Source organism: Hyperolius riggenbachi, chromosome 9 (genome assembly GCF_040937935.1).
Source record: "Hyperolius riggenbachi isolate aHypRig1 chromosome 9, aHypRig1.pri, whole genome shotgun sequence".
NCBI classification, from domain to species: domain Eukaryota; kingdom Metazoa; phylum Chordata; class Amphibia; order Anura; family Hyperoliidae; genus Hyperolius; species Hyperolius riggenbachi.
The window spans coordinates 273,503,197-273,518,009 of NC_090654.1; the positions used below are offsets into that span (position 1 = coordinate 273,503,197).

Consider the following 14,813-nt stretch of genomic DNA (forward strand, 5'->3'; position numbering starts at 1 on the left):
TCCCTCCCCTCCCCGCTGATTGAAGGGAAGGGACGCGGGTGGGGACCGGAGCTAGGCAGGAGGCGGGGGAGAGCCGAGACTGACAATACAGAGGTAAACACATTTATGGGTGATCGCAGTGCGCAGGGGTGGCTTAGGGGGGATCTGGATTAGCAATAGAGGCTGGGCAGTATAGGCAGACCCAGCCTCTGTATGCTGATAGCATTGTCAGAACCCCGCCTCCGGTTCTCTTTAACATATGTAGCAATTTTGGTGTAATAGCATGTAAGGGGGCTTCGCTATTCACTGCTAAAGTCGCGAGATTTTATGCGAAATTACGAATGACTAAACAAAATCAATTGAATTTGCAAATCGTAATTACGTATAAGCGTAATTTTCGAACATTTATACGAAATGTAGTGAAATGGTAATTTGTTGATTACAATCATAGTATGCCGGGGAGTAACTAGAAGGGAGCAGGGGAAAGTGAGGGGCTCAACTACTAACCTTCCCTTCCATACAGGGGCCCATACTTCACATCAGGTGGTTTTGTGGCTACACTTGTTATGGGTGTGAAGATATTGATGGCTACACTTGTTTTATGACCCTTATAGGTCTGGCTCACCCTCATATAGAACTCTCTGCCCTCGTTGCCGGACTTGATCTGGAAGATGTAGTAGACTCCCGGGTAGCGGCTGGTAGCTTGCATCTGGAAGATATCTACGGGGACCCGGGCATTGGAGGGGATGTCCATGTGCCGGTGGACGATGGTGAACGGCTGGTCTCGGCACGTCGGGTTCTCCACGGGACACATGCAGCGGCTGGAGAAGAGGAAGACACAGGCTGGATTATTGCTATGGTTAGGATAACATGCCACTAGACATAGGAGCTCACTTGGCTGATATAGGTTTTCAGAAATGAGCGGCGGCCTAGTGGTTAGCGCTCTCGCCTTGCGGCGCTGGGTCCCCGGTTTCAATCCCAGCCAGGTCACTATCTGCAAGGAGTTTGTATGTTCTCCCCGAGTCTGTGTGGGCTTCCTCCAGGCACTCTAGTCTCCTCCCACATCCCAAAAACATACAGATAAGTTAATTGGCTTCCCCCTGAATTGGCACTAGACTGCGATACATACACTACATGATACACACATAGACATAAGACTATGGTAGGCACTAGATTGTGAGCCCCTCTGAGGAATAATTAAGTGACAAGACAATATACTCTGTACAGCGCTGCGGAAGATGTACTCCCTATATAAATACTAAATGATAACAATTAAAGGGACTTCGAGCACCTCTTATGGGTATGCCTTTAAGACTCTGACCAGTACTGCAATGTACTTAAAGATGCATACCTTTCTGTAGCTTGTGGTCTCCTCTTTCATTTGATGCCTGAATCGCCGTTCTACACCAAGTAATTTTCGATTTCAAGGCTGCCATCTTGGCTATGTTATAGCTTCCGGGTCACCCCTGTCTTCTCTGTTAGAGAAGTACATCACTGTATGAAGCAGGAAGAGGAAGTGACACGCATGGCCATTGCTAGAGGCTCCTCCAGAGGGGTCATAGCACGACTTTGTTGGAAGTCGTCTGGCTTAAAGGCATGCCCATGAGAGGTGCTCGGAGTCCCTTTAAGATGAAATTGGGCCCTAGGAAAGATAGCAGTTTTTGCCCACCACTTATGATTACCTGGCTTTTTTTAGTAAGATTTAGTGGGGGCTAACATCCACCAGGCCCCTAGACTCTCTCCTGCCCTAGGCAACTGCCTAGAATTTTGTTGTGGATGATCCGAGTCTGCAAAGCATTCATGCCTTGATCATTGTGGAGACTATAGCCTGGAACCCACTGGAGCACTTTGAGCATTTAGTGAGCGCTTTAAATGGCAAGTGCTTTCCCTACACGCTCTGCCAATATAAATAAATGTAACAATTTCCACAGTAGCAGTTGCAATTAGCAAAATCGCAATTGCAGGACATGCAGCATTTTAAGAGCATTTGCGCTTCAATGTAAAGTATTGAATTGCTGGCAAATCACTCATGAATCGCTACACATAGCAATTTGAGCGCAATTACAAACTGTAAATAAAATTATAATACATTGAAAGGACCAATCAGCATTAAAATCACTAATCGCAAAACACTACACAATTGCTGGCAAAAAGCTCACACTACCAAAAGCGCTGGAAAACGCTCATGAAATCGCTTACAAAACGCTAATTAAAAACGCTAACGATTGCACTAGCGATTTTTGATTTGTAATGGGTTCCAGGCCTAAAGGTTACAGTCAGTTGTTGTGCGTGACGGGCTGGGCGTACATTTAATAAAGGTCACTCATTCAAAAGGGCGCAGAAAATGGCAAAATGGGAAAAATTATTGATATTCTACTACATTAAAATATCGGTAATATATGACCTACCCTAACCCTTCTCTCACACAGAAGTCTCTCTCTTCTAAGTCTAACCCTAAAGGTGCCGACACATCTAGTGATGTATGGGCAAAACCGACAGATCTCAGTCTGATCGAATCTGATTAGGGAGAGATCTGTCAGCTGCCCATACATTGCAGGCCGATTCTCAATCAATTTCAGCATGAAATCTCTCGGGATTCAGCATCACGACCCCGATGACGCCACTTGGCCGCTGTCCCCAAATGTTAATGCCCCCCCATTCAGACCTGGATTTACATCGCAGGAGCCTATAGGCACAGATGTCCTGGCACCCTAGACTCCGCCCTCCATGAACCTACAAACCCCCACCAAACCGTACCGCAAGTGTGCTGGCTGTCCCAGCTGTCCTTACTTCCCTTGCCCATCATAGCCAGAGCTATCCTCTGTGTTAAGTAGCTAGAGTTTCCCCCAGGTATTGAGAAGCTAGAAGTGTCCCTGACTGAAGGGAGTTCTGGTCAGTGGAATGCAGAGAGCAGGGTGAGTAACCTCTCATTCACATTCTCATCATGACTCTGCATAGGGAGGGAGGCACTGAACCTCCTTTTCATCATCGGGTGCCTGTAGGCATGTGCCTACAATGCCTTATGGTAAATCCGGCCCTGCCTCCATGCCCGTGCTTTCAAATCTCACCTGTTCCGCGTGGGGCGCGAATGTGGAAGCAGGAGCCGCTGGACACTCGCAGCAGCTGAAACAGTTGAAATTTGAATGCATGGGCACCAGGGGGGAGGGGCATAAGCATTTGGAGGACAGTGGCCCGGGGGGTTCGGTCGTGTTCTTCGCAATATCGCACACCGTTACGCCGCACACCCAATTGACCATGTCAGTCTGAGATTTCCCAGCAAACTTGATCGATACATTTGACCGGTTTCGGCCCAAATTCAGTCGAGTTGACAATAGGGAAAGCATGATTTATAGCCGATTCGATAAAATGATCTGCAAAATCCAGAGGCGGATCATCCACAAAGCAAACCTAGGCAGTTGCCTAGGGCCTGGAGAGAGTCTTGGGGCCTGGCAGATGCTAGCACGCACTAAATCTTACCAAAAAAAAAAAAAAACAGGTGATGAGCAGTGTGCAAAAATTGCTATTTTGCCTTGCGCCCCAAGGCCATTTCATCTTAATCCTTTTCTAGAAAAATTGATAAATGTATGTGGCCACCTGAAGACCCCCTTGGTGGTGGCTAACCGTAAGACCCAACCCAGGGAAAGTGGCACTAACCTCAACCCCCCTTGTTGGTTGGTAGTGCCTAACCCAAAGTCCCCATTCACCCCCCCCCCCCCCCCCCCCTTGTGATGCCTAACCTTAACAACCCCAATGCCTAACAATAAATATAAATAAATAAATATGGCAGCCACCATATTCCGCTCACTTCAGGTACCCTTTAAGGTCTGTGCGCAGCATTACACTTTACCTCTCTGACCCACCGCCATGTTTCTAGGTACTCACTTGTCATTGATCTGGATGTACGGTTCGTCACAGCGATCGGGATCTAAGCATTTATAGGTTCCTGGGATGTTGAAGCACGATTGCTGTGCGGTGCAGGTGTTGTTCCGATTGTCACATTCGTCAATGTCTGAAAGATAACAGAAATTTACAGAACAAGCAGTAAGAGATCTGCATTCTGCTGTACCAGTGGTGGCGCTACAGAGCTGGGATCCACCCGTACAAATTTCACACGGGGTCCTTGTGCACTGTGTGCCCCTTGCTTTAGACAGTTTTTTATATGCATTTCATAGAACACTGTTTTAAATTAACCATACATAATATTATTGTGAAACTCTCCAATATGTGTAAAACTGTACCCCTGCACTCACATGAGTGAATGATTGCTCTGCCAGCTGAGGCCACACCTTCCTGCTCACTGATAGGCTATGATGGCTCCAGACTGGATTAAAGCAGGGTTGTCAGCCATAAAATCTAATTCCATTTACCCCTGCTCTGTGTTTATTATGCTGCCAGGAATCTCACCTTGCACTGCAAGCACTACAATCTATTTAGAATTGTGTAGTAAAAAAATCTTATCTCAGTCATCCTGGCTCTATTGTCGCCATAGTCAAGGAGAAAGTCTGTCATCTCCCCTCCTACATTCCTGCTCCTCACTGATTGGCTCAGAGCAGTTCAGTGTGACAGACTGAAGCTGAAACCTGATGCTGTGCTCACACTGGTTTAGAAAACAGGCCACTGCGTATTGGAGGAGAAAAGTAAGGGAGTAAATGACATCAGGATTTGGCTTTAGTCAGATGGAATAAAAGATGGAAACAGCCAGGAACAGAATTCTCTTCATTTACTATATAAAATTCACTCTGAAATCAAAACATGGACAGTACAATACATACGTCATGTAAGTAGATCAAGTATTTTTCTATTCACATAATGGTATCAGCTCAGAAGAAGCCAATGCGCAGGATACCAACAAGCATAGGAGTGCAACTCACCAAACTATAGTTGTATCATCAAAGAATGAGGCAAAACCAGTAGCGCACATCCAGCTAACAAAATCACTTTTATTGCTTCCATTAAAAAGGTTAACAACCACATGGCATAATCTTGCAATAAAATGGAGAGAGGTACAGTCAGCCAGAGGTCTATATCCGTTTCACTGTACCCAAAGAGGCGGATGACACGTCACGGCATCCCCTGCAGAGGATAAGACGCCCAGGGGTGCAGTGACGTGTCTCATCCGCTTCTTTGGGTAAGACTCTATTTAAGGGGAGACGGGGTGTTGGGCGGGTTGTCCTGATGATGCACCACACTGTATACGGCGCGAAACGGCTGTAGACCTCTGGCTTCCTCCAGCCGCCTTCAGGTCGTTAGCTCTCTCGCCGTCTTCCCAGGCCGCTCAGTTCTTCCGCTAGAAGGGCCTCAGTAGCGCTTCATCACGCATTCACGGGCCAGCCGCTTACTCCTCGTCACTCAGTACTGCGCAGGCACAAACCGGTCCAGGGCACAGGAGCACGACGGGGAAGTGCGCACGGCTGGTCTACGCATGCATGATGAAGCGCAACTGAGGCAAGTTAGCGAACAAACTGAGTGGCCTGGGAAGGCGGCTAGGGAGCCCACCGCCTGATGCTGCAGGAAGCTCCAGGTAAGTAGCAATTCTTTTATTTGATTGGTCTCGGGTTTCCTTTAAATAATGTCTCCGTGTTGCTTCTCACCTTGGCAGCTCCGGCTGTCGTCCAGCAGTACGTAGCCAGGCGGGCAGCGGCAGTAGTATGACCCCGGCTCATTCACACACTCGTGCTGACACAGGAACTCCGAGACGCTGCACTCATCCATGTCTGCAACACAAACCGCAACACCAGCAGTGTTATTTCATGGTTTACCCTTTTATGCAGCTATTTCAGTGCCTCTAGGAATGCAGGAACCGGTGGATCTTCACCTAATGCTGAACTACCATCGCCCGAAACAAACGAGGAACAACAGGACGGCAACAATCGCTCAAAAAAAGGAAAAAAGGTCTTCCAATGATGGTAAAAGACAGCAGTTATTGTTCCTGTAGAGCGATCTGTCCTGGCAGGTGGGATCAGGGCGATAATTGGTGTCAGAGGTGGGAGAAGTGGGACACGTATAGCTATCTATGACAGGAGTGGGGGGCACATATGGCTATCTATGGGGAAGGGGGAGTGGAGAGAAGAGGGGCACAGAGAAGAGAAGAGGGGGAGTTATATGGAGGCTGCCTTATTTTGTTTTCTTTTAAACAATACCAGTTGCCTGGCAGGCCTGCTGGTCTATTTGGCTGCAGCAGTTTTTGAATTGCACCAGATACAAGCATGCAGCTAATCTTGTCAGTTCTGATTGGCCTGGATTCACTAAGATCATGCAGGAGATAACAAGGCAAGAGGAAACTTACCACCCCACATCGATGGTATTTTCAGTGTTAATACAGAAGCTTGCCTTATTAAGGTGTAGAGATAAGTTGTCACGGTGAGAGAGTTATCGTATCATTTCTGTCCTAGTTACCTCCACATGCAGTTAATTAACAGCCTGTCTTTAACTTTAGAATTCTGTAGTTATTTTAAGGATTGAAATGTTAACTTTAGAGATCTCACCTTAACTTAAAGACAGAAGCATTACCGTAAGTTTCCTACATGCCTTATCACCATGGTGATAACACTAGAAACAGCTCAGAAATGTTATTAAAGACAGGAGATAAGCTTAGTGAATTGAGGCCATCAGAAACACCTGATCTGCTGCATGCTTGTTCAGGGGCTAGGGCTAAAAATATTAGAGGCAAAAGATCAGCAGGGCCGACAGGCAGCTGGTAGCGCTTAACGCGGTATCGTCACCATAAAAATCAAATTTCAACAGCAACTGGTCTGAGTGTATTAAGTGATAAAGATGCTAATCCTGCATTCAAAACTTTCAAAACTTTTTCTGCTGTTATGATTTGGAGTTATCACATACTTGAGGAACACTGGCCCTTTAGTAGTCCGTGCCAAAGAATTGCATGCTGGGGGTTCTTTTTATCTATAATCTATTCCTCCTCTTCTCTTTATTTCCCTGCCAGCTTCTTATCTGAAACCTAATCCCCTAATCACTTGTGTTTACAAGAAAGGCTGAGGTGACTCAGCGATTGGAGGAGACAAGAAACAAAGTAAAGGGCAGAAATGACATCACGAGTTAGCCTTTACTGTGGGCAAAAGACATGGTTCCCACCAAGAACAGAATTCTCGTCATTTACTATATAACATTCACTGAAATCAAAACGTGAGCAGTACAATACAGGTGTTATGTAAGTAGATCAAGTATTTATCTACTTATGTATGTTTTTTTTTCCCTGGCATGGTATGGCCGATCCTACTGCTTTAAAGAGAACCCGAGGCTGTTCCATGTGATGGGACATGCCTCTGTGCCCCCCCCCCCCCCCCCCACTGCCGCTCTCTACCCCCCCCCCCCTCCCCACTGCCGCGCTATGCACCCCCCTAACCCCACCCGAGATTAGATCTCGGAGGTAAACACAAGGGAGAGGAAGTCCCTGTTTAACCACTTCCCAACTGAGGGGTTTTACCCCCTGACCACCAGAGCAATTTTCACCTTTCAGCGCTCCTTCCATTCATTCGTCTATAATTTTATCATTACTTATCGCAATAAAATGAACTATATCAATTAGGCTTTCTTTAGGTGGGACATTATGCCAAGAATAATTTTATTCTAAATGTGTTTTAATGGGAAAATAGGAAAAAATGTGGGAAAAAATTTATTATTTTTCAGTTTTCGGCCTTTATAGTTTTTAAATAATGCATGCTACTGTAATTAAAACCCATTAAATGTATATGCCTATTTATCCCGGTTATAAAACCGTTTAAATTATGTCCCTATCACAATGTTTGGCGCCAATATTTTATTTGGAAATAAATGTGCATTTTTTTCAGTTTTTTGTCCATCCCTAATTACAAGCCCATAGTTTATAAAGTAACAGTGTTATACCCTCTTGACATAAAAATTTAAAAAGTTCAGTCCCTAAGGTAACTATTTATGTATTTTTTTTAAATTGTAAATTTTTTATTTTTTTTTAATTACAAAAAAAAAAATTGGGGAGTGTGGGAGGTAAGGAGTTAATTTTTTGTGTAAAACTAGTTTATTTGTGTGTATAAAATGCTTAGGGTGTAGGTTTACTATTTGGCCACAAGATGGCAACAGTAACTTTTTGTTTCATGCGACCTGCAAGCGTCCTTCCGGACGCTTGCAGGAAGTAGAAAGAGGCTGGGAGTTTGTTATTGCTCACAATGATCGCGCTGCTCAGCCGAGCGGCAGCGGATCATTGCGGGACTTAGATCAACGAACGGGAATGGATTTTCCCGTTCGTTGATCTCTGGGCGAGCGGGCGGCGGCGTGTTTACTAGCGGCGGGCGGCGTGTTTACGAGCGGGAGCGCGGGCAGCGGCAGGAGTGCGCAAAGTACGGATTTCTCCGTCCCTGGGGGTTAAAGGATGGAAAAAGGGACGGAGAAATCCGTACGGGCGGGGGTAAAGTGGTTAAAACTCCCACCAGGAGTGTTTCTGCAGGGTTACCAGAGCTGCCATTGGGCAGCTCTTTCTCCCTGGCCCCACCCCTGCCACTCCCCCGCCTCCCTGCATGCTATGAGAGACAATAGAGTCTCTCAGTGCAACATCGTGACCCAGAGGTCGTGAAAGTGGGCCATTGCGGGCGGCGGGGAGCGGCGGTTTTTGAGGCTATCTGATTCGCTCAGCCCCCCGGATCAGGTAGCCTACTTTTTTCTTAAAATTTTATGAGCCCACCTTGGGCTCTCTTTAAAAGGAAATAAATATGGCAGCCTCCATAAGACTCTCACTTCATTCCTTTAAGGTGCTCAAACGCCTCTTCCACCAGATCGAACATCATATAGATCCCTCTTTGATCGAATCGGATCATTTTGAGGGATCAAGCCTAGAAATTAATCAAAAGATCGATTAGATGGCCATGTTGCAACATCGGTTTTCATCCAAATTGATACAATGATCAGATCAAAAGGTCAATCGGCCCACAAAATCGAGTAATGTGTGGTCACCCTTATCTATACAACTTATCGATAGCATTTCAGTTTAGATCAGTTATGACCTGTCCACACCCACAATTCACCATGGCCACTCCCACAGCACGCTCCAAGCACAGTAAATTCCTGGCATGCTAGCCATGTCCTTGTCAGTGACTGACAAATAAAACCCCACTATTTACTAAAGAGAGCTCATCTTAACTACACAGCAATAAAACAAGACACTTTCCTTGATCTAATACTTGTCCATTAAAACCAGCAGATGGCGCTCCAAGGAACAATGCTACATTCATTAGCACCAGATTTAATACATAAATAGAACAATAGTGAAACAAATAATCACAGTACAATGTATGGAGGATGTTGCCCTCAGGACTGGCAGAGTTAATTGGCGTTACCTGTACAGTTGATGCCGTCCTCCTCCAACTCATAGCCGGGATCACAGCGACACAAGTATGAGCCATACGTGTTTATACAGCTCTGTACACACGGGTTCTCTGTGGCACACTCATCCACATCTGCAACACAAAGCAGTCAGTTATGGGATAAGAATAAACTGATCAGAAAGAGACATGTACCAAACCTACAGTAATTATTAATGTTTTGTGATATCACTGAGAATGCATATTGTTTATTCACTTCAGACCAGTGAGATCACTGAGAGAGCAGCCAATCCATTCACTACAGACCAGTGACATCACTGAGAGAGCAGCCAATGCATTCACTAAAGACCAGGGACATCACTGAGAATGCAGCCTATCCATTCACTAGTGACCAGTGACATCACTGAGAATGCAGCCTATCTGATCACTAGAGACCAGAGACATCACTGAGGATGCAGCCTATCCATTCACTAGAGACCAGTGACATCACTGAGAGTGCAGCCTATCCATTCACTAGAGGCCAGTGACATCACTGAGAATGCATCCTATCCATTCACTAGAGACCAGTGACATCACTGAGAATGCAGCCTATCCATTCACTAGAGACCAGTGACATCACTGAGAATGCAGCCCCACCCATTCACTAGAGACCAGTGACATTACTGAGAATGCAGGCTATCCATTCACCAGAGACCAGGGACATCACTGAGAATGCAGCCTATCCATTCACTAGAGACCAGTGACATCACTGAGGATGCAGCCTATCCATTCACTAGAGACCGGTGACATCACTGAGAATGCAGCCTATCCATTCACTAGAGACCAGTGACATCACTAAGAATGCAGCCTATCCATTCACTAGAGATCAGTGACATCACTGAGAATGTAGGCTATCCGTTCACTAGAGACCAGTGACATTACTGAATGCAGCCTGTCCATTCACTAGAGACCAGTGACATCATTGAATGCATATCCAATCACTAGAGACCAGTGACATCACTAAATGCAGCCTATCCCTTCACTACAGACCAGTGACATCACTGAGGATGCAGCCTATCCATTCACTAGAGACCAGTGACATCACTGAGAATGCAGCCCATTCATTCACTACAGACCAGAGACATCACTGAGAGTGCAGCCTATCCCTTCACTAGAGACCAGAGACATCACTGAGGATTCAGCCTATCCATTCACTAGAGACCAGTGACATCACTGAGAATGCAGCCCATTCATTCACTACAGACCAGTGACATCACTGAGAATGCAGCCCATTCATTCACTACAGACCAGAGACATCACTGAGGATGCAGCCTATCCATTCACTAGAGGCCAGTGACATCACTGAGAATGCAGCCTATCCATTCACTAGAGACCAGTGACATCACTGAGAATGCAGCCTATCCATTCACTAGAGGCCAGTGACATCACTGAGAATTCAGCCTATCCCTTCACTAGAGACCAGTGACATCACTGAGGATGCAGCCTATCCATTCACTAGAGACCAGTGACATCACTGAGAATGCAGCCTATCCATTCACTAGAGACCAGTGACATCACTGAGAATGCAGCCTATCCATTCACTAGAGGCCAGTGACATCACTGAGAACGCTGCCTATCCCCTCTCTAGAGGCCAGTGACATCACTGAGAGTGCAGCCTATCCATTCACTAGAGACCAGTGACATCACTGAGAGTGCAGCCTATCCATTCCCTAGAGACCAGTGACATAACAGAGTGCAGCCTATCCATTCACCAGAGACAAGTGACATCACTGAGAGTGCAGCCTATCCATTCACTAGAGACCAGTGACATCACTGAGAATGCAGCCTATCCATTCACTAGTGACCAGTGACATCATTGAGCATGCAGCCTATCCATTCACTAGAGACCAGTGACATCACTGAGAGTGCAGCCTATCCATTCACTACAGACCAGTGACATCATTGAGCATGCAGCCTATCCCCTCTCTAGAGGCCAGTGACGTCACTATAATGCAGTCGGTTCTAATGAATTCTCTCATTGTTTGTGGAGAAATAGTACTAATGTAATGTTCTAGTACATTGGCTGCCTTCTGGTTTCTAATAAAAAAATTGCCATGTACCTTGGCAGGATCTTCCGTCTGAATTCAGCACAAATCCCGGGTTACATGTGCAGGAATAGGAGCCTGGCACGTTGGCACACAGCTGCTGGCAGTACCCATAGCGGCATTCATCAATGTCTGCAAGAAAAAAGGATTTCATTATTGCTTAAATCTGTCCAAGTCAAACCTCTCCGAGGAATGTGAGTTCTTACAAATGACACCATGCGTCAGTTCACTGATCAAACGCCTTGTATTTTATTCTTTATGCAGGCTTTCTAAACCAGGGTTCCATGAGTACTCTACAGGGGTTCATTGGAATTTTCCCCCCATCGTGAGTTATGGCAGAAGTATGGCAGAAGTAACAGAGAGCACACTATAATAGCAGGTACTGTAAAAAGAAGCATTCAATTATGAAGAACACTGTAATAGGAGATAGGGCCAAAAACCACCACACCAGCTTTTGAAGACAATGCAACCTGCAAAATAAATTCAGGGGTTCAACGAGATCCAAAATTGCTTGCAGGGTTCCTCCAAGGTAAAAAGGTTGAGAAAGGCTGGTGTTAGTGGTCTCCTTAATAAAAGCCCCCAGTTTGTCACTGATAGAGTGGGTCACAATGTAATCCCTACCATAGTCATAGCTCTATGTGTGTATTGTAGCCTAGGGCCAATTTAGAGGAAAGCCAAATAACGGATCTGTATGTTTTTGTACGTGGGAGGAAACCTGAGGAAACCCACGCAGAACATACAAACTCCATGCAGAGAGTATTCTGACTAGGGAGTGCACCACCTTCCTGCCCTACTCCTAACAATAACGTTTCCTACTTACCCTTAACACTACCCAGCCCCCTCCTACTCCTTACACTAACCTCTCCTACTTATGCCTAACCCCACTCCCCCTCCCTTTCCTAGTCTTACCACTAACCTCTCCTACTTCTGCCTAACACTATCCCCACCCCCCTTTCCTATGCCTAAAAATAACTGCACCTACTTATGCCTAATGTTTCATTATCTTGCCACACCCACAGTTTTGTTGAGACCGCTCCCAATGTTAGCCATAGTGCCGTATGTGTATCCTTCCAAGCGTGCCTGGGGTATCCAGGAATCAGGAGTTCAGTAGATGTTGGACAGTTTGGGCAGTTTTCAGTTAATGCCCTGGAGAAAAGTTCTAGACTTTTTGCTACCTGAAGCAATACATTTTGAGGACACATCGGGCAGGCACTGGCACTACGCTTACCTCCCTCTGCTTCTTTCAAGACCGCATCTCCTCCCTGCTGGCCCGCAGCATCTGATCCCCAGGATGCCGGGTATGTTCTGAACCTCCTCCCATAGCATCTCCTCCCTACTTGTCTGCAGCGTCTGATCCCCAGGATGCCGGGTACGTGCTGCACCTCCTCCCATAGCATCTCCTCCCTGCTGGCCTGCAGCATCTAATCCCCAGGATGCCGGGTATGTGCTGCACCTCCTCCCATAGCATCTCCTCCCTGCTGGCACACAGCATCTGATCCACAGGATGCCGGGTATGTGCTGCACCTTCTCCCATAGCATCTCCTCCCTGCTGGCCCACAGTATCTTATCCCCAGGATGCCGGGTATGTGCTGCACCTCCTCCCATAGCATCTCCTCCCTGCTGGCCTGCAGCATCTGATCCACAGGATGCCGGGTACGTGCTGCACCTCCTCCCATAGCATCTCCTCCCTGCTGGCACACAGCATCTGATCCACAGGATGCCGGGTATGTGCTGCACCTCCTCCCATAGCATCTCCTCCCTGCTGGCCCACAGTATCTTATCCCCAGGATGCCGGGTATGTGCTGCACCTCCTCCCATAGCATCTCCTCCCTGCTGGCCCACAGTATCTTATCCCCAGGATGCCGGGTATGTGCTGCACCTCCTCCCATAGCATCTCCTCCCTGCTGGCCTGCAGCATCTGATCCACAGGATGCCGGGTACGTGCTGCACCTCCTCCCATAGCATCTCCTCCCTGCTGGCACACAGCATCTGATCCACAGGATGCCGGGTATGTGCTGCACCTCCTCCCATAGCATCTCCTCCCTGCTGGCCCACAGTATCTTATCCCCAGGATGCCGGGTATGTGCTGCACCTCCTCCCATAGCATCTCCTCCCTGCTGGCCCGAAGCATCTAATCCCTGCTGGCCCACAGTATCTTATCCCCAGGATGCCGGGTATGTACTGCACCTCCTCCCATAGCATCTCCTCCCTGGTGGCCCGAAGCATCTAATCCCCAGGATGCCAGGTATGTGCTGCACCTCCTCCCATAGCATCTCCTCCCTGCTGGCCTGCAGCATCTGATCCCCAGGATGCCGGGTATGTGCTGCACCTCCTCCCATAGCATCTCCTCCCCGCTGGCCCACAGCATCTGATCCACAGGACGCCGGGTATGTGCTGCACCTCCTCCCATAGCATCTCTTTCCTGCTGGCCTGCAGCATCTGATCCCCAGGATGCCGGGTATGTGCTGCACCTCCTCCCATAGCATCTCCTCCCTGCTGGCCCGCAGCATCTGATCCCCAGGATGCCGGGTATGTGCTGCACCTCCTCCCATAGCATCTCCTCCCCGCTGGCCCACAGCATCTGATCCACAGGACGCCGGGTATGTGCTGCACCTCCTCCCATCGCATATCTTCCCTGCTGGCCCACAGCATCTTATCCCCAGGATGCCGGGTATGTGCTGCACCTCCTCCCATAGCATCTCCTCCCCGCTGGCCCACAGCATCTGATCCCCAGGATGCCGGGTATGTGCTGCACCTCCTCCCATAGCATCTCCTCCCTGCTGGCCCGCAGCATCTGATCCCCAGGATGCCAGGTATGTGCTGCACCTCCTCCCATAGCATCTCCTCCCTGCTGGCCCGCAGCATCTGATCCCCAGGATGCCGGGTATGTGCTGCACCTCCTCCCATAGCATCTCCTCCCTGCTGGCCTGCAGCATCTGATCCTCAGGATGCTGGGTATGTGCTGCACGTCCTCCCATAGCATCTCCTCCGTGCTGGCCTGCAGCATCTGATCCACAGGATGCCGGGTATGTGCTGCACCTCCTCTCATAGCATCTCCTCCCTGCTGGCCCGCAGCATCTGATCCACAGGATGCCGGGTATGTGCTGCACCTCCTCCCATCGGATCTCTTCCCTGCTGGCCCGCAGCATCTTATCCCCAGGATGCCGGGTATGTGCTGCACCTCCTCCCATAGCATCTCCTTCCTGCTGGCCCGCAGCATCTGATCCACAGGATGCCGGGTATGTGCTGCACCTCCTCTCATAGCATCTCCTCCCTGCTGGCCCGCAGCATCTGATCCACAGGATGCCGGGTATGTGCTGCACCTCCTCCCATCGGATCTCTTCCCTGCTGGCCCGCAGCATCTTATCCCCAGGATGCCGGGTATGTGCTGCACCTCCTCCCATAGCATCTCCTTCCTGCTGGCCCGCAGCATCTGATC

General features: G+C 48.1%; 1 protein-coding gene across 1 annotated transcript in view; it reads right to left on the minus strand.

The window, feature by feature from the left end:
• The window catches only part of FBLN5 (fibulin 5), a 95,114-nt gene that overhangs the window by 23,689 nt on the left and 56,612 nt on the right, over positions 1-14,813 (minus strand). Inside the window, exons 7-11 of the mRNA XM_068254579.1 lie at positions 11,390-11,506; positions 9,306-9,425; positions 5,571-5,693; positions 3,862-3,988; positions 605-800 (exon numbers count right to left, since the gene is read on the minus strand). Coding sequence (XP_068110680.1) covers positions 605-800; positions 3,862-3,988; positions 5,571-5,693; positions 9,306-9,425; positions 11,390-11,506 — 683 coding nt within the window. The remainder of the gene's footprint in view (positions 1-604; positions 801-3,861; positions 3,989-5,570; positions 5,694-9,305; positions 9,426-11,389; positions 11,507-14,813) is intronic.